General features: G+C 40.8%; 1 protein-coding gene across 1 annotated transcript in view; it reads left to right on the plus strand.

Moving 5' to 3' along the window:
• Positions 1–19,496, plus strand: part of znf704 (zinc finger protein 704) — a 49,864-nt gene extending 30,368 nt beyond the window's left edge. The window contains exons 3-9 of the mRNA XM_078267801.1: positions 4,669–4,772; positions 6,106–6,383; positions 12,402–12,502; positions 12,909–13,203; positions 14,074–14,208; positions 14,318–14,409; positions 16,754–19,496. Coding sequence (XP_078123927.1) covers positions 4,669–4,772; positions 6,106–6,383; positions 12,402–12,502; positions 12,909–13,203; positions 14,074–14,208; positions 14,318–14,409; positions 16,754–16,868 — 1,120 coding nt within the window. The 3' untranslated portion in view covers positions 16,869–19,496. The remainder of the gene's footprint in view (positions 1–4,668; positions 4,773–6,105; positions 6,384–12,401; positions 12,503–12,908; positions 13,204–14,073; positions 14,209–14,317; positions 14,410–16,753) is intronic.
• Positions 19,497–25,452: the final 5,956 nt, after the last annotated feature.

The following is a 25,452-nucleotide window of genomic DNA, read 5'->3' on the forward strand; positions in this document are numbered from 1 at the left end:
TGGATTTTGGCACTTTCTTTTTCTCTAGATTTGCTTAAGCTTGTTCAACTTAGATGGGTAGGATCTGTGCCTTAAAGCCATTCCAAAAATAAACATTGGTGGTCACGACTGGGCTTAGACTGGGTCACTCAACACGTTTGACACTGTTTTTCTTAAGCCTCTCTGCTGTTGCTTTTGATTGTACAGTATGCTTTGGGTCACGTCCTGTTGGGGTGTGAAATGTTTCCCAAGTGAAAGGGGCAGTGAAAGTCATTACATGTCTCCCACTTCCCTGTCATGCATACAGTGGGATATTGCACCAGACTGCAACACGACTGAGGAGCCTTTTGCATGTGTTTGCATGCTGTCGTAGGATGTTTTTTTTTCTGCCTTACAACGCAGATGCAGTGAGTGTAGTGATCACAGCCAAAGCCCTCTTGTGACAGACACTGTTCCTGGGTATTGTAGTTACTTGTATGGCCACTTTTCTTGTTTTTATATCATTTTCTTGTTTTTTTTATTATTTAATTATATGTAAGATGAAATGTCGTTGAATTTGGAAGACGCAGGTTTCTAGATTCACTCTCACACCTGTAATCTCAGTGGGCTTTCGATGCTTTATTTGCACAAATTGTTTTTGCTGTGCACATTTATTAGAAATAATCCATTATCCAGTACAGACTTAATTTTAAGGATCTAATAAACATTTGGGCAGGATTTCTTTTTACTTGCCACTTGCAACCAGTGTAAGAGTTCTGTAGATGAGTGGTAACTACAGATACATGTGCTGATGGAGGAGAATAATTGTTGCATCATCTCACAGATTTTACATAACTTATACAATCCTTATACAATCGGCTCACTTCTAAGTCGGCATTTATTTGTTGTTTGACAGGTATAAGGAAAGTAAAAGATGGGTTCTTTATTTCAATATCTTTGTTGCCTGTACTGGATTTAAACCAATTTAGATGCAGTATAACCATTTGATCTTAGCATCCGTGAAACCTTGGTGATGGCTGATGGGTTTTTTTTTCAAGGCAGCAGGAGATTTCATCATTGTAATAGAATTGACTTTGACCATTTGACTTCAACACACAATCAAAGCCCTGCTTGCTCAGGAACAAAACACGCACAGTACAGCACTGAGCTTGTGTTGATAATACAGGCTTTAGGGATTGTTGATTTTTTTTCAATGGTGTCTGGGAATTGTATCAGTCGCCTGTAAAGTATATATATATAAAAAAAAAACGTAAACGTAATTAGCAGCTTGGCAAAAATATCAGACATAATCAAGGGGATTTCTCAAATGTAATTTACTAACTTGTACAACTACATACATGTAGGCATATGAGCAGTGAGCACTATATTCAAATGTCTCAATTCAAAATGTCCATCAATTCAAAAAGCCAAAATCAATACTATATATTGCAGCAATGTTGGTCGGTCAAATATGTATTTTTTTCCGACTTTATTTCACGGCCCTGAAAGCAACTCCTCTGATTGGTCAAAAACTTTCAAAAGCATCATGAATCAATGACCGAAAATGAAAAAGATATGGACAAAAGACTATCAATATTAGATCTAAGAATATGGATTTATTGCACAAAGTCCTCTGAAAGAAATACGAGTTCTGGAAAGAAGCGCAGACTGTGGACTGGTCTTTTACACTTCTCTGCATACTGAATAAACTCACGAAGCGCACACGCCGTGCTGTGTGCTTGAAAAACACGGAGAAGGGTTGGGCGCAACCAGGTCTCACCCAGAGGTGGGGGGGGTTGTGTGAAAAATGTTTTTCTTTGCTTTCCAATTACATTGAATCAAGAAAGCCAACCACTTATCATTTTTTATAACAGTTAATATTTTACATTCATCATTAGATAACATTTTTCAGGGGGGTTAAACTGGGCACTTTTGATTATTGTTAAAACCCCCCCATCCCCCAAATGATACATTTGTGCGTACTTGTGGACCAAGTCAACTCTGACAGATTGGGGAGGGGGAGTGGTAGTGGTCATGTAATATTGATTTATCTATAATGTGTTATTATTATTATTATTATTATTATTATTATTAGGGCCCGAGCACTTTCACACTGAAAGTGCGAAGGAATTTATTGTTTTGCATCAGATTATTTTTCCGAATCCTTCGTCGCATTTTTGAGGCGGTTAGAATGCACGAAAACTCACAAAAATTTGCACACATGTCACAACTGGTAAAAATTGCAACGTGTTTGGCCCTATAAGCCGTACAAGCCGTACATCGCACATTCAAAAACCATATATCTTCACGTTCCCTGGATCCAGCTGAATCATATTCTCATATAGGCCACGCCCATTTTCGCCTAGACTTCTATGCCTGAAAAATCGCTATTTATCGAAAACCTACTTTGCCGAATTCCTCCAAAACTTGGCAGGTAGCATCTCCAAATGGACCTGACAAAAAGTTATCCAAAGAATTTTTGTAGGATAAACATTGCACATATTACGCACAAACAAATTTGTGTAGCTAAATATGAAAACACCAACTTTACCATATCTCGACCAAAATTATTGCTATCAACGCAAAACTTAAGATTCTTGTTTGCCATGACCCTCTGGAGATCCCCCTCACATTTTACAAAAATTGGCCACTAGGGGGCGCTACAAGTACATAAAGTTTATAGCTCATGAACGGCTCATCTGATTTTTGCAAAATTTTAAGGGTACCATTTAGGGCCAATCATGAGGCCACCCTTACAGTAAGGTACTGATTGGGCATATTTTTGACAGCCTCAATATATACAAAAACTCACAAAAATTGGCGCCCACATACACAACTAGGAGCTTTGCAAGACTGTACAGCGATTTGGCCCAAACCTGTAAGTGGGCTCCATAGCGCCCCCTAATGCCTGGAAGGCCTTAACTTGGACATAGTTGCTCCGAGCTTCACCATATTTAATACCCATATTGCTCTAATCATTGCGGACATATTTCCCATTTACCTTCATTAGCTACGCCCAACCGGAAGGCAGCCATTTTTAATTATGCATTTTTCATGTGTTTTACATTCTTTCGAACTCGTCCTAGGCCGTGATTTCGATCTTCTTGAATCTTTGCAGGTAGTATCTGAATAAATCTGGTAATTTTTGAAATGATTCCAAGTAGAAATCGGTTCTCAATGCCCAATCCTACTCATGACAAAAAGTTATCCAGAGATTTTTGATAGTTGAAAAAATGTGCAAGTTACAGCAACTTCCTGTCTAAACAAGAAGTTGCGTTATCTTGGCAACAATTATTCCGATTGCCCTGAAGCTTGACAAGGTTGTTCATCATGGCCGGTTTGGCATCTGTGCCAAACAGCGGCCATTAGATATATTGATATATGGGAAAACCTACTCTGTCTAACTACTCCTGGGGCGTGAGTCCGATCGGCATATAGACTCGGAGGACCCTTGTGACAAAATTTTGTACTAGCTAAAACAATGTGGAGGACCAACTTCCTGTAGGTGGGTGTCAAAACAGGAACGGTTGTATCTTGTACACGGCTATTCCGATGGACACAAAACTTAAGACAGTTGTTCCTCATGTGCCAATGAGGCTGTGTGCCAAATATGGCGTCAATCGGCCTTTAGATGGCGCTGTTTTCATTTTTTTAATTAATTAGCAAATTCGCTTTGAGTGAAACCTACTTTTTTTTAAACTCCTCCTAGGGCGTGAGTCCCATCTGCACAGAAATGTACACGTAGACTCAGTGGACCCTCATGACAAAAAGTTATCAAAAGAATTTTGATAGCTAACACAATGCGCAAGTTACAGAGGACCGACTTCCTGTATGGGGCTGTCGAAACAGGAAGTTGCGTATCTTACCAAGATTTATTCCGATTGACACCAAACATGACACAGTTGTTCCGCATAGGGGCTTGAGCATTCATGGCAAATTTAGAGTGAATCGGCTATTAGATGGCGCTGTTAGAATTTTTTTTATTAATTAGCCACATCGCGATATATGGGAAACATACTTTGTCTAACTCCTCCTGGGCCATGAGTCCAATCTGCATGAAAACTTGGATACAGACTCGGTGGACCCTCGTGACTAAAAGTTATCAAAAGAATTTTGATAGCTAAAACAATGCGCAAGTTATGGAGGAACAACTTCCTGTAGGTGGCTGAACAGTTGTATCTTGGCAAAAGTTATTCCGATTTACATGAAACTTAGAATGTGTGGTCTACATGTGATGTTGCGTCTGCCAGTACCCCCGACTGCAAGAAGGCGAGGGCCCGTTCATCGCTGCTTGCAGCTTTGATTATTATTATTACTGTGAAATTGGTGTTCATAAACAAGTAATGTATGGTCTTTCAATAATTTCAAGTGAATAATATAACAATTTACGGAAAATATTGTTAAAGCTTGTGTCATGTGGTGCCCCCCCACTGGCTGCGAATGATTGGTGCCCCTGGGCACTGGCCCAAGTGCCCTTATGGATAATCCGGCATGGTTGTAGTCATTGCAGCCGAATGCAAAGCTGAGTGAGTTTTAGACTAGAAGGTCTGATTCTTGTCTGAAAACATTTGGAGGGAAATGAAGAAGACACACACTTACTGTGTTCTTGCTGCCCACTTCATGTCCAACTTCAGACATTGGTATATGTGTGTAAGGTATGTATATAATGTATGCTCAGTAAAATTCTATTTTTCTGTTGTGTTTTCACAGACGTTCAGAGGAGGAAGTGGACATGGACAAGGTGACGGCTGCCATGGTGCTGACAACTCTTTCCACCAGCCCCCTGGTCAGAAGTCCACCTTATAAAGTCAATGGTGAGTATTACAGCTAACAACTGAGTAAGTGGGGGATGGCACAGTGGGTTTTGGCAAATACATTATGCTTTAAAATAATCGTTGGCTTTGATGTATCATTCATTTCCTTGTTCCAGAATATTTATGAAAAATTAACCTGTGAAAAAAGAAGCCCAGCCTTTTCCTTCCCTCACAGCTGTTATGTTGTGAATGCATGTGGAAGCTTTGGTTGATAAATTACTGCCACCTTCTGTGCTTTAGTATTCTCTCATCAATGACTTCTGCAAAGCCACACAAGAGCACAATGAGTCTGGATCTCTTCCACCCAGTCCATTTAACCAAGCAGACATGCAGCCAACCCTCCAACCAGCATGCGCGTGTTATCACAGGCACGCACACACACACACACACACACACACACACACACACACACACACGCACACGCACGCACAATGCGATCAGATGTTAAATGTACAGCTCATACATCTTGCACACATGCAAATGGATTTTAAATACCAACTGTACAGTTTTATTTTAATGTAGTCATACAGATGTCACACCCATGTAGACAAGTTGGAGATCATACAATGTGCATTTACATCAGTACACACAGTAATGCATAGTGCACCAAGCAATGCATCATGGTTGACATTTAATTCTCATAATCTGCCATATGATTGTTCAACTGCATTAGTTCTAACTCTCATTAAAAGGTGTTTTCTTATTTTTTTTTTGTATTTCTGTACCACATAACCAAATGTATATCAGAGCAGTTTTTTTAATGTTGGTGAGATACTTCCTCTTTAATGTGACATGTAGTAAAGAAAGACTCAGAGGAGAGACACCCCATCAAGAAGCAGCTTCACTAAACCAAACAAAGCAGGTCTGCTCTTAACTCTTCTTCTCTCTGACTCGCACACACACATCCCTCAAAACACACACATACTTTCTAATACACACTTATGTACACAGTCCAAAGTTTCCCCAAGCCTCATCCTTCACAAAGTGAAATGCCTTTTGTAGCTGACAATCAAAAGAAACATTTCTTTTATCTAAAAAAACAAAAAAAACATGACGTTGGAAGTGTCTCAGCGGTAGCACAGAACAAGAAAGTCAACTTTTTTTTCTTCTGTGTCACTGACAGCAGTAGTGCTGGGAGGCTCATTTGTGTGAAGTGCAAAAAAAGCCATCTAAACGGTCTTGATCTCCCATCATCGACAGAGAAACACCAACGCATTTGGATTTGTTGTTAGATTTACTCTCATGATCTACCTTTCTTCCTCTCCCCTATGTTCTCCTTTATTTCCCCCTACCCTCCACCCTATCTCCTTTCTGTTCACCTCCATCGTCTTAGAAGGTCTGAGTGGTTCGTGGAAGGAAAACGGCTCAGCTGGCCCCTTCACCCCATCCAGCAACAGCTCTTCAGGGGGCTACTGGAGCTGGTCTGCCCCTAGTGACCAGTCCAACCCTTCTACACCTTCTCCACCTCTCTCCGCCGACAGCTTCAAGCCCTTCCGTGTGTCCAGTCTGGGTGGGGTGGGATCCGGCCCTGCAGGGCCTGAAGACCCCAGCCTGGATGAGCAGGACGGCAGCAGCCTGCTCTTCGATGAGCCCATCCCTCGCAAGCGCAAGGTGAATACTGTAGACAACAGCTGAGTTAGAAGGCTGAAGGTAAAGGCCAGTTCTGCTTCTGTACTCTGAAAACAATCTTGGTGAATTAGTAGGGGTGTTGAAATGAATCATTGCACCGATGCATTGCGATGCGGATGTGGACGATTCTGCATCGATGCAGTGACAGACCATAATCGATTTATAGCCTAATAATGTTCTTTGTTGTTTTTCCGGTCATTGCTTTTTTTGTTTTGCCTTTTGTCTGCTGTGTTCAGACTCTGCTACACTCAGGAAGTGTTTTTTTTTTAAGAGCAGATACAATAAAAAGGGGAGTTTATATGTATGTGAGTGCTTAAAGTTGTTGATGAAAACCATGTGTAGCAATATATAATATTGAGGAGGTGATGCATCGTGATAACGATTCAAATCGTTGACACGATAATCGTAATCAAATCAAATTTTGAGATCAGTGAAGATTCACACCCCTATGAATTGGTAGGTGAAGTAATTTCTACTATTGAAAAACAAATAGACATGGAGAACTAATGTATTTCTACAAACATTTGAAAATGAGTACATCCACACCAAAACATCAAACATCATCAGGAATTTCTGTGATCTACACTGAGATATCAATCAAATCACTATTTTATGATGTTTGTCATAAAACAACCTACACATAAGACATTTGTCCAAATATTCACCAAACAAACAAACAAAAATACATCAGACGACTAAGATGTCTGAAAAGCACATACACTAGTTGCAGGATAATTACTAAACCTCCTTTATTGTGTGAGCAGCTACATTGACATATAAATAGGCAACAGGAAGTTGTCTTCATAACATTATTGCTACAAAGCCCAATAATATGTCAAGGTTACGTTTCCAAAAGCTATGTTCTCCCATTCAGACTAAAACCAGTATTGTGAAAAAGGGTTACTCTGGGCTTCGAAAAATGTAGTGTGAGAAATGGTTTATTGTGGATAGAAGGCCAAACTGAAGAGAAAAATATGCATTTCAGATAAAGCTATCTTGGTATGGACAAGGTCTAAGTGGCTTTAATGAGAGTTATTTAAAAAAAAAAAAATAAAAAAAAAACACACAAAAAAAAACATTTTCTCTCAGGCTCCAATAAATTGGCCAGTTACTTCCTTAGTCCTCAGTTTCTATGAAATAAAAGAAAAAATGTTTTGTGGTCATAACCGTTTGTGCCGTAGAAGGTTTAGAAACAGTTGCAACAATTTGTTTTTTATTTCAGTGTGGAGCTGTCACAGAGTCACATATTAAAGGGGTTTAAAAGGGAACGACAGCAGCTCTCCTGATAACAGGCAGATCTCTTAATAAGAAGCTCTCAGATCTGTACACAAGCTGCTTGATTCCCTCCTTCAGAGAGTTAACACACTGTAATATTAACCTCTGAGGTTACGGATGTAGTTTAGACTCTGACTGTTTGATTGGCAGAGATAACAATGGGACAGGAAAGGACACACAGCCTTTTTCGCTCCAGTGGTAGTTATGTCTTTGCTGCCCTTTTTGTCTGCTCGTCTCATTCTCTACAGACCACTGACAGCTCATCACATCCACAGCTCAGTGTCACATTTATTATTTTTTCTGATGTACATTGCTTTGCTCTCCCACTTTATATCTCTCTCTCATAATCAGCACACCTACTTGCTGGTTTGTCGTTTGCTGTCAAAATCCTCCATCTATCCCTCCTTTCACTGTCTCTCCCCCTTCCCCACTTTCTCTCCTGCTCTCGCCAATGTTTTTGCCCTCCTCTCCCCTCACTCTGTGTGTGTGTGTGTGTGTGTGTGTGTGTGTGTGTGTGTGTGTGTGTGTCCTCCCCAGACATCCGCCCTTCATAATTACTTCTCAGCCTGCACATGCAGCAGCAGTAATGATTTGAATACCCGCTAAAGCAAATCTTGCCGGCTTCATGTTTCCTCTTAAAATCGATAAAGATCTTGGGTGAGCTCTACATTGTACTATATTAATTGGTCACTTATCACAAAGAAGGGCATGGAGAGGGAGACATTCAGAAGAGAGAAGGAGGGAGAGGAAGAGCCAGGAAGGTTATGGATGAATAATTAAATGGGGACTACACAAAATTACACAAAAAGGGAAGAGAGAATAGAGTGTGGATGGAGACAAAAACTGTTTTTTTAATAGGCTTGGATAACAATGTAGTTGACTTACATAATTACACAGACACACACATGTGCTATATGAGCGATGCCAAGGTTTCACATTAAATGATCTGCAAGCTCCTCTGGTGCTCTCGCTTCTCTCTTGGTAAGACAATACTGTTTGGCGCTCCCTATTTAATTAACTGTGAAATTTAAAAGGGAATAACACACTCGCACACTCGATGACACACAAAACCGGCTTTTGTTACCCAAAGACAAAACAATGCACGGGGGACAGATGCTTGTTGTCTGTGCATGCGTTTCTGAAAAAAGAGGAGGAAAATTGAAGAAGAAAAAAACATCTTGTTAAAATTAAATCAGCCCCCCTCAACAATAGTTTGATAGACAGGCCTATGAGACCATTTATAATGGCTCAGAGTAAGGTAAGCAGGAGGGCAGGGAGAGAGCACACAAGGCTAAATGATAAACAATGTACAGTTTCTCTAGGAGGCCAGTGGTGTAATTACAGTAGACGGATTAACGATACAGGAGCCTCACAAGAAGTCCTCACTCAGTTCAAGTTGTTTATACCTTTGTTGTCAGTGTACAGTGAATATTCACAGTTTTTACTGAAGTGAAATTTGACAGCATTATCAATATGACACAACAAACATGATCCACATTTATCAATAGCAGAACAACTACTTTAAATATGCAGCACCCTTTTAATACACACTTCACCATAAAGATGACTATACAAAAAAATAAAAATAAAATATTGATTAAAAAATACTATAGATTTCGGTTTTATAAATAGAAATATAAAGCATGTGAATGAATGTCTGTCTTTGAGATCAAAAGGGTGTGACACGCTGACGTTATACTGTATAATGCGTAGCAACTCCCTAGGATATGTTGCTGTCCAGTTTCCCAGTGATGCTGCATGCCAACTCCCTAGAAAATCATCAGGTTTATCATGTTCACTCCCCAAGTCTGGACATCCTGGCTACTGTACCTCACCAACTTCTTCTGTCTGTATGATACATCTGTTGTGGGCTGTGGGCATCAGTTTGTACAAATCAAATGAATGCTGTGCAATGCAGCTGATGTGTGTTCCACTTGAGGGTTTTTGAGAGAGATCCTGAAGTTCCTGGCGTAGTGAGTGTGAAAAGGCTGCCTTTCTCCTTTTTCACTAGCATATGTTCCCAAAATTAACAATGTTATGTATTGTAATGTTTTAGTTTATTTGATAAATTATTATTTGACATAGGCCTGTTTGGTTTATGGGTTCATAGTATTTTGCTATGGCTCTGCCTGTGATGTGGGGGGTAGATCAGCAGCTCACCAGCTTAATTAAGGAGAGTGCATGCAGGTGTGCCTGATTAGGTCCTGAGGGGCTGAGCACTCAGGTGTAGAACAATAGGTAGGATAGTTCTGCAGTGAATTACATTTTTATAATATTTGGGGTGCCTATTGTTGTGGGTGCACATATATGTATAAATAGTAATGTCAGCAGTAACTGATCTATCTAATTGTAATGGTATTTTCAGATACAGAGTGTTAATGTTGCATTCTCAGTTTAGCTCACACTATAATCACCTGTGCAGGTGGTAGGGTCCAGTTGGGTGAGGCTGAGAGGTTAAAAGTGCCTTCAGAAGAATGGGAAGATAGAAAGGACTTGGCAGCTTGCTGCTATGTTTGTTTGCTGTTAATTCGCCTCAGTTTAATTTAGTTTTTGTATCTATCTGGGTTCAGTTTGTGCCCGTTGTTTGAGTATGTTCTTTTTTTTTGCTGTTTTAATAATCAACACACCCGTTTTTGCACTTCAAAAGCTTCCTGTCCAGCCTCCTCAAAACGCCCCACCACCTCATCGGCCTTGGCATGAGGTGGGTGGTTTGACAGTGAGAAATACTTAAATCCATACCAGTTTTTATTTTATTAACTATACCTTAGCATATGAGTGAAATGATAACATTGACTATGATTAGCATAGTTTGCATTGCACATACTGGTGTCACTTCATCTAGTTTTTTATTTCTGTCCAGTCTTGCAGCGACTTCACTGATGCTGCCGCTCTAAAATCCACAATAAAATACAAATATTAAAGATAAAAATGTTATTAATAAATAAAGTCCTAAACTGACCCCTTAAAACTTCCACTAGGTGAAAAAGAGCCTCAGTTAAAGGGGTGATAGAATGCAAAACCGATTTTACCTTGTCATAGTTGAATAACGACAGTTCGGTGGGTAAATAGGACATACATAGAAGCTCAAAATCCCATTGATACCCCTATCCTCTACAAATCATATTTTGAAACTGCCGCTGAAAACGGGCGAATCTCAACAAAGCTGGAAGCATAAGTAAGCATCCCAAATCCTAGTCTTTGTCACACCCCAACATTTGCATTGGCTACACCACTGACCTGAGGTCAGCTTAGTCTTCTGAATCTAGCTAGGTCATGCAGATCTCCAGAGGTCTGCTATTGAATTAATAAATTCACTTCTGAGACTTTTTTATGTGAGAAATCAACTATGTAGAGGTCAAATACGGGCCGTTTTACGAATATTGATGGCTAATTGCAAATTTTGTCCGACTGTGCGTCGCAGTTCAGCAGGAGCTCAGCAGGCTACATGACAGCGGCCGGTGCTGCCTCGCCGCCCGGCGTGTCCTACTTCATAGACTCCGGCTCGCTGTGAGCTAGCGGGATCTCCGTCACGAAGGGAAGCCCGTGGCGCTCCATACCCGCGCAAAGTCACCGGTTCTGTGTTACTGGACTACAAAATGCCGAGGCCCTGATGGAGCTCCAGGGCCTGCAGCTAGCCGCGATTCATAGGATTGAAGGGACAGTAGCAGCTAACGAAATCCCTAATGTTCACAAAAATGCATTAAATTGAAATCGGACACCATAGTTAGCTTTATAAGACCTTGGGATACATGTTATGTAAGTGGCGTAACGAAATTCAAACTGTAAATATACGAAAGTTATGCCGAAATTGTAGCAACGATCTTTTCCCATAGGATTAAATGGGACCCGAGCCCCGGTCGTCCAGTAACCGAGAACTGGGTATGGAGGTTGCCGCTTTCTCGTCAGACTGTGTGGAGCTCCTAAAGTCCGACACGTCTTACTAAATTTGCAATTAGCCATACATTTTCGTAAAACGGCCCATGTTTGAGCTTTATATAGTTGATTTCTCGCTTAAAAAAGTCTCAGAAGTGAATTTAATAACGAAATAGCAGACAAACAATGTATACCTTTGCAGTGTCTGAAATATGAGACCTGCTGTCTCGTCTCCAATGTGTTTCTATGGGGTTCGCTCAAACCAGTCAGCGCGCAGCTCATCTAAATATTCATGAGCATACCATATTTGGAAGAAAAGCTCTTGTTCCAAATAGAGCCATATTCACAGGGTAGTTAAGGGCCTAATAAAATAGCATTCGGGCCATTTTCAGCCCAACCAATGTTACATACCCTATTAGGAGACCTTAAGGAACAGTGTAAAATACTCTATATAATCATTCTATCACCCCTTAAAGTATGTTATGCAGTCACTTGAGAAGCCTGAAACATTCTCCTACCTGCCTGATAATGAGGAAGAAATTGAAATGAAATGATGTACTTTAGGATGGTTGAGCAGATGTACCTCACCTTTTGTAATATAGAGATGGATTGTATGTACATATCATAAAAAAACACTCAGGGAGTTGATCTGCACACATCTGATTGCTTGTCATTTACTCTATAGTTATAGAGGAAGTCAATATGAGAGCGTCAACCAAACACGGATGTTATACTGTATGGAAGGAATCGTGACTTGACGGCAAATGTTGCTCTTTTTACCAAAAAAACAACCACCACCACATATTTCTGTCAACACCAAACCATTCATGAGCTCCTGTGTGTTTCTTGCAGAACTCCATGAAGGTGATGTTCAAGTGCCTGTGGAAGAACTGTGGCAAGGTGCTGAGTACCGCTGCTGGCATCCAGAGACACATCCGCACCATCCACCTGGGGCAAGATACCAACTCACACATAACACACTGCCTACATTAGCTGCAGTCCACTCAAAGCCTTCAAAACTGTTTTTTTCAGTTCCTCACTCACCCCTCCAACCAGCTTCCTTGTCAAAACAGTAGATTAATGGCTGATGAATTATTGCCACAGTAACCGACCTGCTCCTGGAGAGAGGTTGGAAGCAGAGAACAATGATATCGGATGAATAACACATTTATACTGACATTCAATTAAACTGAGGTCCCAAGCTGGTTAACTGCAGATGACGGTGTTTCGTTGGTTGGGGGAAATTACGTTAATGTTGAAGAGGGGCAGGGGTCGTGTGCGATTGCTTTGACAAGTTAATTTTTCTCCATCCTCTCTCTCCATCACCCCTCACAGTTTGTACCCTCTATCTGTTTGTAGGCGTAACTGTGACTCGGACTGCAGTGATGGCGAGGAGGACTTCTACTACACAGAGATCAAACTCAACACCGACTCGGTGGCCGACGGGCTGAGCAGCCTGTCCCCTGTGTCCCCGTCCGTCCTCTCTCCCCCTCCTCCTCCCCCCTCTCCTCTCCCGGCTCTCAGCCAGCTGTCCGACTCCCACAGACCTCCACAGTACTCCGACACCAAGGAGCCTCACGCTGGCGGCACCACCCTGCTCAGCCGCTCTGCGCCCAGCGCACTCTACCTCATCCACACGGACCACGCCTACCAGGTGAGAGGCCGCAGGGAGCCGAGGGAGTGTGCACATGTACAGACACACATAAACGCACCCTCACACAGGCTAGATAAAGATCAGTGTACAACACACACGATCGATGCACTCTCTGGATCAATATACACACCACAACACACTTATCAGGCTACACAAAATGCACATATTTTCTCTCACACAATACTATCAGGGTCCTCATTATCCTGACTATGTGTCACAGTGTTTACAAAAAACTATTGATGTCACAGCGACTTATGGTCCCTTGCTCCCGTTAGCAGCTGTGCTAACAGTTGCGGTAAATTGACACACAGCAGCAGGTTTGAACAAATATTTGTAGGTGGTATAATGACACAACCCATCAATTAGTGTGAAGGCTATGGGTGTGTAGTTACATGTTTTAACAGCAACATAAGTTATTAGTGCTTAATTGAAGAGTTTTTACAATGTGAGATACCTAAAGCCCTTTATTCCAAATAAACATGACTAATTGTTTTAAGGATTAGTTTGAGGCTCAGTTGTTTTTACAACTGAATTTGAGGGAGCAAGTTGTTTTAAAGTGACTTAGACATGCCTAATGTTCAAGAATTGTCAAAGAATTTTCCTTTCTTAAAATTAAAACCAGTTACACGACCTCCAGGATTTCTTTTCAGACTTGCCAATAATTAAAAAAAAAAATTTATTTGAAACTCAGTTTTCATTAAAAGAAATAAAGTGAAATTTATCAACCAAGCAGCAGTTAAAAACACATGAAACGTGATTTAAAAGTCAAGGTTTTGAGAAACATGCTTTGGAGAGGCCATAGAAATACTACTGTTAAACATACATTGTTCCATTGGAGTAGGAAATATGACCTTTGACCTCTGCCCTCAGGCCACGGCTCCAGTGTCCATCCCATCCAGCAGCAGTAACGCGGCTGGCTCACCCTCCACCAGCTTCACTCTCACCAACAGCTCCAGCTTCAGCATCTCCTGGCAGTCACCGCCCGTCACTTTCACCGGGACCACAGTGAGGAATCTTTAATGCACATGCGAGACCAAGCATTTATTCTCAGCCACATACCGGTACATAGTTATATTTGTGTTCTTGTAATCCCAAATCTGTCTGCCATCTTCAGGTTTCCCCCAGTAAAAGCCATGGCTTTGGCGAACAGCGCTCCCAGACCATCGCCGTCCTCTCATCCCCTCCCAGAGCCACCACTGCCCTCAGGTAAGGGATCCTCACTGCTCGCCAAGTCTTACCTGACATTTCCTTTTTAGCTTTAATTAAAGGCCGAACAAACTGAATGCACATACAAAGCCCAATTGCAATGAAGTTGGGACGTTGTGTAAAACGTAAATAAAAACAGAATACAATGATTTGCAAATCCTTTTCAACCGATATTCAATTGAATACACTGCAACGATAAGATATTTAATGTTCAAACTAATAAACTTTTTGTAACCTATTTGTTTTTTTGCAAATATTCACTCATTTTGAATTTGATAGCTGCAACACGTTCCAAAAAAGTTGGGACAGGGGCATGTTTACCACTGTGTTACATCACCTTTCCTTTTAACAACACTCAATAAGCATTTGGGAGCTGAGGACACTAATTATTGAAGCTTTGTAGGTGGAATTCTTTCCCGTTCTTGCTTGATGTAAGACTTGTTGCTCAACAGTCCGGGGTCTCCGTTGTCAAATTTTGCGCTTCATAATGTGCCCCACATTTTCAGTGGGAGACAGATCTGGACTGCAGGCAGGCCAGTCTAGTACCCACACTGTTTTACTACGAAGCCACGCTGTTGTAACACGTGCAGAATGTGGCTTGGAATTGTCTTGCTGAAATAAGCAGGGACGTCCCTGAAAAAGACTTTGCTTGGATGGCAGCATATGTTGCTCCAAAACCTGTATGTACCTTTCAGCATTAATGGTGCCTTCACAGATGTGCTAGTTACCCATGCCATGGGCACTACACACCCCCATACCATTACAGATGCTGTCTTTTGAACTTTGCACTGATAACAACCTTTTCCTCTTAGGCCCGGAGGACATGACGTCCATGATTTCCAAAAAACTATTTGAAATGTGGACTTGTCAGACCACAGCACACTTTTTCCACTTTGCGCCTCAGATAAGCTCGGGCCAAGAGAAGCCGGCGGTGTTTCTGGGTCTTGTTGATATATGGCTTTAGCTTTGCATGGTAGAGTTTTAGCTTGCACTTGTAGATGTAGCGACGAACTGTGTTAAATGACAATGGTTTTCCAAAGTGATCCTGAGCCCACATAGTAATATCCTTTACAAAACAATGACGTTTTTAATGCAGTGCCGCCTGAGAGATCGAAGGTCTCGGGCATTCAATATTGGTTTTCGGCCTTGCCGCTTACATGTAGAGATTTCTCCAGATTCTCTGACTCTTTTGATGATATTATGGACTGTAAATGATGAAATCCCTAAATTCCTTGCAATTGTACGTTGAGAATCGTTGTTCCAAAACTGCTGGACTATATGCTTACGAAGTGGTGAACCTCGCCCCATCCTTGATGTGAACGACATACCCAATCATGACCAATTAACCTGTTCACCTGTGGAATGTTCCAAACTGGTGTTTTTTTTGAGTATTCCTCAACTTTCCCAGTCTTTTGTTGCCCCTGTCCCAACTTTTTTGGAACGTGTTGCAGGCAACAAATTCAAGATGAGTGAATATTTGCAAAAAAACAATAAAGTTTATCAGTTTGAACATTAAATATCTTTGTAGTGTACTCAATTGAATATAGGTTGAAAATAATTTTCAAATCATTGTATTCTGTTTTTATTCACGAATTGGGGTTTGTATTAGATATTACCAAGACACAACTCATATTTAAGCCAATGCATCTAATATGATTTTCTACTTCAATTAAACCTTACTGAGTGAAAAACACCTAAAGTGGTTAAACGGTGAAAAATATTGACTATCACAAATCAGCTCAATGACTATTAATTAAAAAGAAGTCATGATTAATCAGCTCGGTTCAGCCTCCGATTTGCTTAATCCACATTAATAAGGAGCCCTGCTGTTTCAGATTGTATGAAGTATGTGGTGTTTCCTACTTACAACATTAGGACATTGTTGTGTGATAATGGCAATTTAGCTGCAATTAGAAAAGACTACAATATGTTCCTGTGAAAAACGGGGGAAGAACAGTTTGACATTTTGAGAAATGCACTTATTTGCTTTCTTGAGTAAGATAAGACGTTTGATTGCCACTCTCATATCCTTACGGCAGCCTGTTAGCGTTGCCTAACATAATGACAAGAAACGGAAGGAAAGCACTAGCCTGGCTCTGTCCAAAGCTATCTAACTCTCAACAAGAAAACAAATAAGCATATTTTAGTAGTCTGAAGTATCTCAACTCATGGAGAACAATTTTATTTAGATCTGTTTTAATGGAATGGTTTTTTTTACCACAGGTTTGGTGTGTTCTATGTCTAACTACAGGTTTCTGCGAGTTTGATGCTGGTGCTCATGATATTATAGATAATAATTCCATCATGACAGTTTCATCTGTTTTTCTCCATTTCTCCTCCTCAGTCGGAAGGTGCGCGGTGAGGGCAAGAAGTGCCGTAAGGTGTACGGGATGGAGAACCGCGACATGTGGTGCACCGCCTGCCGCTGGAAAAAGGCCTGCCAGAGATTCACCGACTGAACACTCCCCACCAACCTCACAGTGCACCACCCCAACGGCCACTGCTGCCTTTTGCCAGAGAAAGGGGCAAGGGGCATCGTTTTGCATGCATTTGGTTTTCTTCAGCTCAAAATCAAACTCTCCATCAAACGCTGGCTACGCCACTGACGTTGCCCCCCACCCCCTTCTGCTTCACTGAACGCCAGCTGTGGAAGGAACCAAAGGACAGCGGAGTCATCTTTTACATTGCCGTCCAGGATTTCTAGTGCTGCCTCGCCATTCCCGGTTTTGGGAAACCCCAGGGCAGCTAAACAGTGTAAAGAAAAAATAGATCTAACGATTTCTCCTGTTTTTTTATGTTGGGTTCAGTGTTGCATCTTTCTATGGTTTGTAAAGCTCTGGTTTCTAAATGGGAGGTCTAGTCAAAGAAGGGGTCCGGAAAAAAGGCCAAAAGCTTTTTTGTGTTTTGTCAAAAGAAAAAACTAATTCTTCACCTTTTTTTTTTTTTTATCCAAAAGAAGAATTGGCGTCTTTGCTCCAGTTTTTGAAGACTGTTATGAAAAAGCATGGAGGTAAATCTATCAGTTTTTGTTGTTCCTTCAACTTGTTCATCTCTTTTGTTTTATTTCTGGACTTTTTGAGGTGATCTTTTATCACAGACATCACATCCTCTCCCGGTTCCTCACCTGTTCTTCACTCCTGACAACCCCGGGTGAATGTACAGCAGAGCCGGGAAAGGCAGGTTGACATGTAGAGAAAGTGAGGAATAGAGACAACCAAGGGGAATGATCAATGCAACAAAGATACCATTTTCAGACAGGGAAAGCAGATGGACCATGCCAGTGATTTACCACATAAAAGGTACAGCACAGGTATTCCCCCACAATCAAAGCAGAAGACGGGAACTGTTTTCTATGTCACTTTTTCAACCAGTTGATTCCTTTTCTTTGTTTTATCAGGGATGTGATTTTAAAGAAATCAAAAACCAGCAGCTTGGGGTTATACTATATACAGCACAGTCTCAATAGCTTCTCTTTCATTACACATGACAACTTTGCAACCAAAAACTCCTTTATCGTATTCTTTGTTTTTGGTTTTTGTTACGGTGTTTACTGTGTTTACTGTTGTTGATGTATTTTTTTTTCTTTCTTTTTGTGAAACCAAGACTGTTTACCGACCACCTGCTAAAGAAAGTGTGTTAAAAGACCTTCCTGACAGCACTGGAAGCATTAAGTCAGCAGCGTGGGAGGCCATAAAAAGACCAACATCTTTCACCACATACAGAGAGACAGATTGCCCTCCTCCTCAACCAACTTTGACACCTTCCCAAAGGGAACAAAATATCTTTTTTGTTTACGTACGCCACAGAGGCGCATCTTGATGATCCAAAGGGGGAGGGCTGAAAACCAAAAGTGAGGTACTTTCACTGTATGTGTGTATAACGGATTACTTGGTATATTTGTGGTTACTTCTATTGAGTTGAAAATGTTTCTATCTTTCACTAGCCTTCTTCATTTCCAACTTAACTTGTTAGAAAAGGAAGTAAGAGCAACAACAAAAAAGTTTTGACCTCCCAGATGTTGCTACTCCCCTTATTGGAACCAATATTTGCTCCAAGAGTTTTGGGTGGAATAAGTTATAAGCACTAATTAGGTTACTCCTTTGTTGTTTAATGTGCACTGCACACTTTATTCACTTGGCAACATGCAAGCAAAGCTTTGATTCAAGCTTTCATAGAAGTCCTCGTGGCCTTGTAATTGACGAGGTAAAAAGAGGTCAAAAGTGGGATTGGTGAAAAAATATGAGTGATTTGTCATTTGAATGTGTTCATTTGAATTCCAGCATCCTTGTTGGCTCAAAGACAGGAAACAAAATCACAAGACCAAATACTTTACAGATGTTCACTCTGTAGTGATAAATGGCCCCAACTCTCTTGCCACCCGGGGCTGCGTTCTACTTTATTACAATGTGCTACAAATGTTTCTACCAACAGGCACGTTGTGATTCTGTTCTTGCATTTACTCTCTGCATTATATTAAATTTGCTTGAATACATGATGAAATCTTAGCATTTCTGTCACACACATACAATAATTTTACCCCAGAATTATTCAAAACCAACACCAGCTAATAAACTCACATACTCGCCTGTTTAATATACAGTACAGTACTTCCGCATCGAAAAAATTGTGTTTCTTCTTTTGTATATTTTTTTTGTCTGTTAATGTATATATGTAGTTCTTGTATTTTCTCTAAGCTCCAGGTTTATGACCAGTTACCTCGGTCATTACGTTTGCCACCTTATGAACAAGACAGGTTCAAGTACGACATTGCGTACAGTTCAACCTGTCAGGCTACTATTGTTTTAAATACAGAGATAGCCTTAAAGTCACTCTTTAAAAAAAATCATTGTGCTTCTTCTATGCCGTTACATTGATGTTTCAGTAAGAAGTATTTAGATTATCTCCGAACTAATTTGCCATTGTGTTATGTGAACGTATAATTGTTTAAGAAAAGACAAATCTATATATACATAAAGAAAAAACATGTCGGAATTTAAATTCAAAGCAAAAAAAAAAAGACTTTGGCTTTTTTTTCATATATATATATATATATATATATACATACACACATATGGATATATATATATATATATATATGCTGTATGTATATATATATGCTGTTGATGAATTTTGTTTTCATGTTCTGCTGAAGGAAATGTTGGTGGCTGAGTGTAGGAGGTAACCCATTCATAATTCTCAGTGCAAGCCAAGCTGGTTATGCTCTTTTCAGTGAGTGTGACCCGCACGTTCCCTCCTGGAGCTCCTTCACGTCACGCAGCCAGCGCTGCTAAGCAGTTGAAATCCACAGTTGATTAAAACCTAATATCTTATTTCCAATTCTCCTTTCCTGGTGCCACGCAGGCCCACTTGCAATTAGTTTGATTGACATCTCGGTCTGATTGCGCTCTGTATGAATGTGAAGGAGCCCCAGGCAAAGTATGCGAGCTGCCACTGAAGCACGATGTCCCCCCTCCTCCAAGCGCTGCTCCTCCCAAGCAGTTCCACTATGTTATTAAATGGCCTGTGGCGTTTCCCTGTCAGGCTCCTGACAAACCAACACTTTGGGGTCCAAGGATGTTTTTGTTAGTCCACACATCAGTGGCTGGATTTTTTTTACTCCATGCACTTGCAACTGCCATTTCTCCATCATTGTAGTGCTTCATGTTTGTGTTCGGACCATCACCTTCATTGGTGTTTGGGGAAATCTGGCCAATCAGAGTCTGTCCAGGAACAAGTCCCTACTGTAGTTCAGATCATTCAGAGGTTCTGGCAAGACTGGATATTATAAATGGCGGCATCTCCAGGCAGCTAATTTTAAAAGAAGCTCTCTTGATGCTGATTCTAGGTCAGTGTTGTGTCGACCCAATGGCAAGTAATAAGTTTTGGCCAAAATAAGCTCACACCCTTGTTTAGGGTAAATCCAAATCCTCAAAAGGATATTTGCTGCCATTCTCAAACCTGTCCATCTCTTCAGTGAGGAACTCTGGGATTTGTTTGTGGACTTTGGCCTGGCCTGCCAGTTGTACTGAGATTGTCTTAGTACCATTCACTGCCGATGGCACAAAGATGGCGTTAGCATTAAGAGGCTCTCAAAGGCACCCAGGTTGGTCTTTGCATAATGTAAATACTGGTGCTGTGGCCTGTGGGAGAAATCGAGGTGCTATATTCCCATGCAGTGCTGTTTCTCCTATGTTGTCCTCAGATCATATTAACTCCATTTTGTACACAATGTTATGCTGTAGAACATGAAAATAAAAACACCCTGCCGCAAGCCTACCAAGTGTCCAGACACAAGTTAGTGAGGGGGTTGCCCCGAAACCTCTGTTGCCTCTCCTGCTTCCTCATCCATTTTGATGGTTTTATTTTGCCGACTAGTGCTCATTGCTGTCTCCCCATTAGTTGGGGACAGCATTATTAGTAGGGCTCAGTTCTGTAGGTAAGCGCAAAATGAAATTTGCTCGAAATTAGTGTATTTTATATTATATTACTGTAAAAATTCTCATGTGCGAGCATGGAAGTACTTTCCGTATACCCCAAACAACAAAAATATTCAACATTCAGACTAAGCAAACGTTCATTCTTGACCTCAGAAACAGCTGAACAATTTCAGCTCAAGGTCCATTTACTTTCTTGTTGTGGAGCTTTTGACCGTATCTTACAGTCTTCATCAGTAGAGTGAGTTTCATCAGTTGTCAGGGAACTCTAGATGTTCAAACTTTACATGTTTCTTTCATTTTATATAACAACTGTGCAAACTCAATCTGCTAAAGAAGACCATGCGATACAGCCGAAAGCTCCAATTTCCAATTTCTTGGAATTTTTCCAAATACATTAAACATGACAAGCTAGCTGTTAAGCACAACACATATTTGCATTCTTAATCATAGCTGACATCACAGAGTTTTAGCAGTCTAAAAGTTAACATTCGTACCCAACAGATGAACATGTTGTGAGATGTTTGGGATATTGGATCATTTACTTCCTTTTGGGCAAAACTGGCAGAAAAAGAGGGATCATATATTTCCACTCCCAAATTGACAACCTAATGATGCCATATGGCATCAAGCTCCTGATATGATCATCTAACTTATTCATATTAGAGCAGAAGTAAGCTTTCAACCCTGCAACCTGGGGGGAGTGAGCAGCTAAACATGAGCTCAGAAATGACCTGCCTTTATAAACGTGTGTTCGCACAGCAGAATTAAAACTGGCATCAAAGAGCCACAATAGGCAGTCTTGTTTTCTCTAGTGAGAGTGATATGAATACTTATGAGGAGGCTTTTTTTGTTCTTCAAATGGAGCGGCTGGTCTGGCTTTTGTTCTCTGCTGTGTTTACCCCTGCCGCTGCCGCCTAATAAAGGGCTGAGCGTTCAGCTGTGATTTATGAGCTGAATAAAACAAGATAGCATTATTCTGCCTACGGACAGTATAAAAATCAACTCTTGTGAGTTACGAGGGACCCTCAATGTATATGTCCTCACAAACACACACAAACACACACACACACACACACACACACACACGCATGCTATGTCCATGCACTTATTGTCCAGCGTAGCTACTGAACAGTGATGGCTTTAACAGCAGTTCATATGCTGACAGTTTTATAAGCATTCATGGTTTATGTACCTGATCCTTACCGAGATCAATATTTTATACATGACAATACTTGTTTGTGATAAGAGGCTGACACTTATTATATCATCCAAGTAAAGGTCAATATATGCTTCAATATTTACAGATTAAGCTGCAGTACACTATATTTTAGCTACAGTATCAGTGTGTATCAGTTTGTTTATGTGACATCCCTGACAAAAAATCCTACTTATTTCCATTTTTATTTGCACTGTCAGATCCAGACATTGAAGTTAGAGTTTTCCCTCAGTCAGGAGGCCCTCTCAGCTCTGTAGTTGCAGATTAGCTGGCCACTTCTAGCAGGCGATAACACATGTGAGCAGATGCCCACAGGGTTGTTATCTGCCCTGCTGGCCTGCAGCTCCTGCTCACAGACCCTCCTGTGTTCTGTAGAAATACCATTCAACAATAGTCTGACAGCAGGTGGCACTCTGTGGATTCAGACGTCATGTGAAAATGACTAGAAATGGTAATTGGACTTGTTTTAAATTGTACTTTTGAAGAAAGAAATTGACTATCTGCACAGTCGAGTACACCTGAGTAGTCCTTGCGTTGACTTGCATGACCCTGAGTATAGATTAAGTAGCAGTGTGTCTTCAAAGTGTCCAGATCCCACCAACCATAGGGCTAGTTTCCATGGCAACCATGCTGACGGGCAGCTTTGTGCATCTCTGCTCCTATCCAGAGCAAGGGCCAGGGCGATGTTGTTGTTGTCAATAAAAAGAGCAGGGACCCTACAGCCTTCATTCTTTCATTTTGGATTTTAAAGGAGGAGGGTTAGAAATAGGACGAAATGTGAGGGGGGGGGGAGACGACGTTGATTTAAAAGTCCTCAGCATGTGTTTCCAGGAGCTGCTTTGCCCCCATTATGGTTATCTTTGAAGGAATGAACAGGACAGGAGTCCTGAATGTGCCTTGATAAGCCTAGAGTTTCTAGAGTGGACCTCACCAGCTGCCATGTTTTTGACTAGAAACTGTGTGGAGGGCCACGGCGCCGATGATGGAATGTCACTGGTGCTGGCTAGTCTGAGTTCTGCTTTCTATACCTATAGTTCAAAGATTTGTTATACAAAGAAATGTCCTGTGAGTTGTGGTCAGAGGCCCCTTTGGCCTCGGTTCTAGAAAGATGTTACAACGTCTTAGAGTGACTTTTCTACTATTTGCTGTAAACAATTTTTTTGATCCAAACTTATAACTTATTGCTCCTCTCTCCCTTTTATACAAGGGCTTGTAGATAAATGTATGTCAATGTGAAGAATCGCTGTCGTGGTGCAATCTAGAAATGTTTGGGAAATCAAGGAAGCCTCATTCAGCAAACAGCATGTGAAACAGTCTGTGAGATGATCCGTTTTTAGTGCAGGAGCTGCTCAGTCATCACCTGCTTTGTGTGAGGATGGGTGAATAATAATAAGGCAGATAGAGAGAAAAGAAAATCACTCTCATCAGCCTGTATTCTAATATTGGATGTGATTATTGTGAATATTAAAGCCTAAAGATTAAAGGATATTTCAGCCACAGCTCCTTTAGTTTGAGCTCGAATATGCAACCCAGAGACCCACCCTCTCCTTAAACTGGATCATCTCATTGGCTGTTTTATCTGATTACAATTATGTAGACCTCAAGAACTCAATGACTGTCACACTGGATTTTTACTCTTTTTTTTTTTTTTAGTATATTCAGTATATTATACTATATGCTTTGGTCTAACTGTATTTTTAATACTGCATGTGCATGCAAATAAGGAAATTATGAGATACATGACTTTATATAAATGTGCTCTGTTTGTGCTTTGGCGTCCATGACAGGTTGGGAGCAGCCAGAGTTGCTTTATTTTATTTTAACTGCACATTACATAGTTTTGTTTTCAAAGCTTCAGATTGTTATACAAAAAGACATTTCTGTCTTCAAATCTGTACAAGAGAGGCCTAAGTACCTGTGATTCCCTGCTGGCACAGACCAATTTGTCCCAGTCTGAGTGAGGCTCTCTCAATCTTTGTTGTGTGTGTATTAACAGTTAGCCGGTCCCACGAGAGTCTAGTGGGGTGCTTGTGGAAGACAGATCACTGGAGGAGGCTGTGCACTAAAGCCTGGTGATGGGAACAGTGCCAGCTAGAGTTATGAAGAGGTCTGATTTGTGTCTCAGTTGTTGTACTTCCTCCACCTGCATCCCCCGACCCTCTGCTGAAAACACACAGGATGATATTTTCCATCTGTGTGTGTAATCAGAAAACCATGTAGTAATTGTCAAACATTAAGGAATATGTGTTGCTTACACTTTAACTTTAACTAACCCCTCTAAGAAGTAAAACCACAAGTATTTAACGCTTTAGTTGGCAGCGGCTGCTCTCCACCCTGACAGGGCTGGTACAGTAGGTTACGTTTTATATCCTTTTGAAGACTAAATGTACATATTTGATATGTGTTTCTAGACTGTAAACTAAATCCTAGATGCAACACATTGTCCTTCTCCAGATCTGTACGTGGACAGTGCATTTAGTGACACAGTTGGTTGTAAAACATTAACACTACAGTACATTGTCTGACATAAACGCAGGAAGTGTTTTTTGGGGGGGTCAGGATGTCATTTAATGAGCAGCGTTAAGTTCATCTGTTTGGTTCAAAGTTTTGAGGAAATTTCAAGGAACAGATTGCCATTTGGGGAAATTAGCTTATTAGCTTACTTGCTGAGAGTTACATGAGAAGATCGAAACTGACCTTGTCTGCCTCTCGGCAAGTTGGCAAATAAGCATGTTTCCCAAAATGGCAAATTAGTCCTGTAATATTTTGTCTTTTTTATGTGGCGTTCAGGTGAAAAGTGCAGGACATGAAGGGAAAGTATTTAACACTGTTTGGAGATGTGCCACCTGTGTTTTTTTTTTTGTTTTTTTTTATGATCAATTTTTTTTATTATTTTTATATTTTTGAACAGACAACTACAATCAAACAGGAACCAAAACCCTCTCCCACCCCCCACCCTCTGCAGTCTCGGGGAAAACAAAATAAACCAATATACAAGAAAACTAAACAAAACAAAAATCACACCATGCCTAGTCGCTCTCTTCTAATTCTTGTGATGCTGAGGTCATTAGGACTGATACCTGTGCTGCTGCGTTTTTCCATAGGTCTATAGTCGATGACTTGGCTTTGTTAATCCTTGCTGTAGAGAGCTCCAGCATAATTATGTCCAGGAAATACGCCAACCACTGTTTTATACAAAGCGAGTCGGAGGGGGGGAGCCAGCGCTGAGCTATCATTTTCTTGGTTGCGGTTGAGCCGGCTAGCCAAATTTGGAATACAATTACAATATTTGTAATAATGTAATTTAGCGTCGTCATTAAGTAACAAAACAATTGGGTCAGTAGGAATTCAACATCCTATCACATCAGATATTATTGATGTTGTTTTATT

This window comes from Sander vitreus, chromosome 14 (genome assembly GCF_031162955.1).
Source record: "Sander vitreus isolate 19-12246 chromosome 14, sanVit1, whole genome shotgun sequence".
Classification (NCBI taxonomy): Eukaryota; Metazoa; Chordata; class Actinopteri; order Perciformes; family Percidae; genus Sander; species Sander vitreus.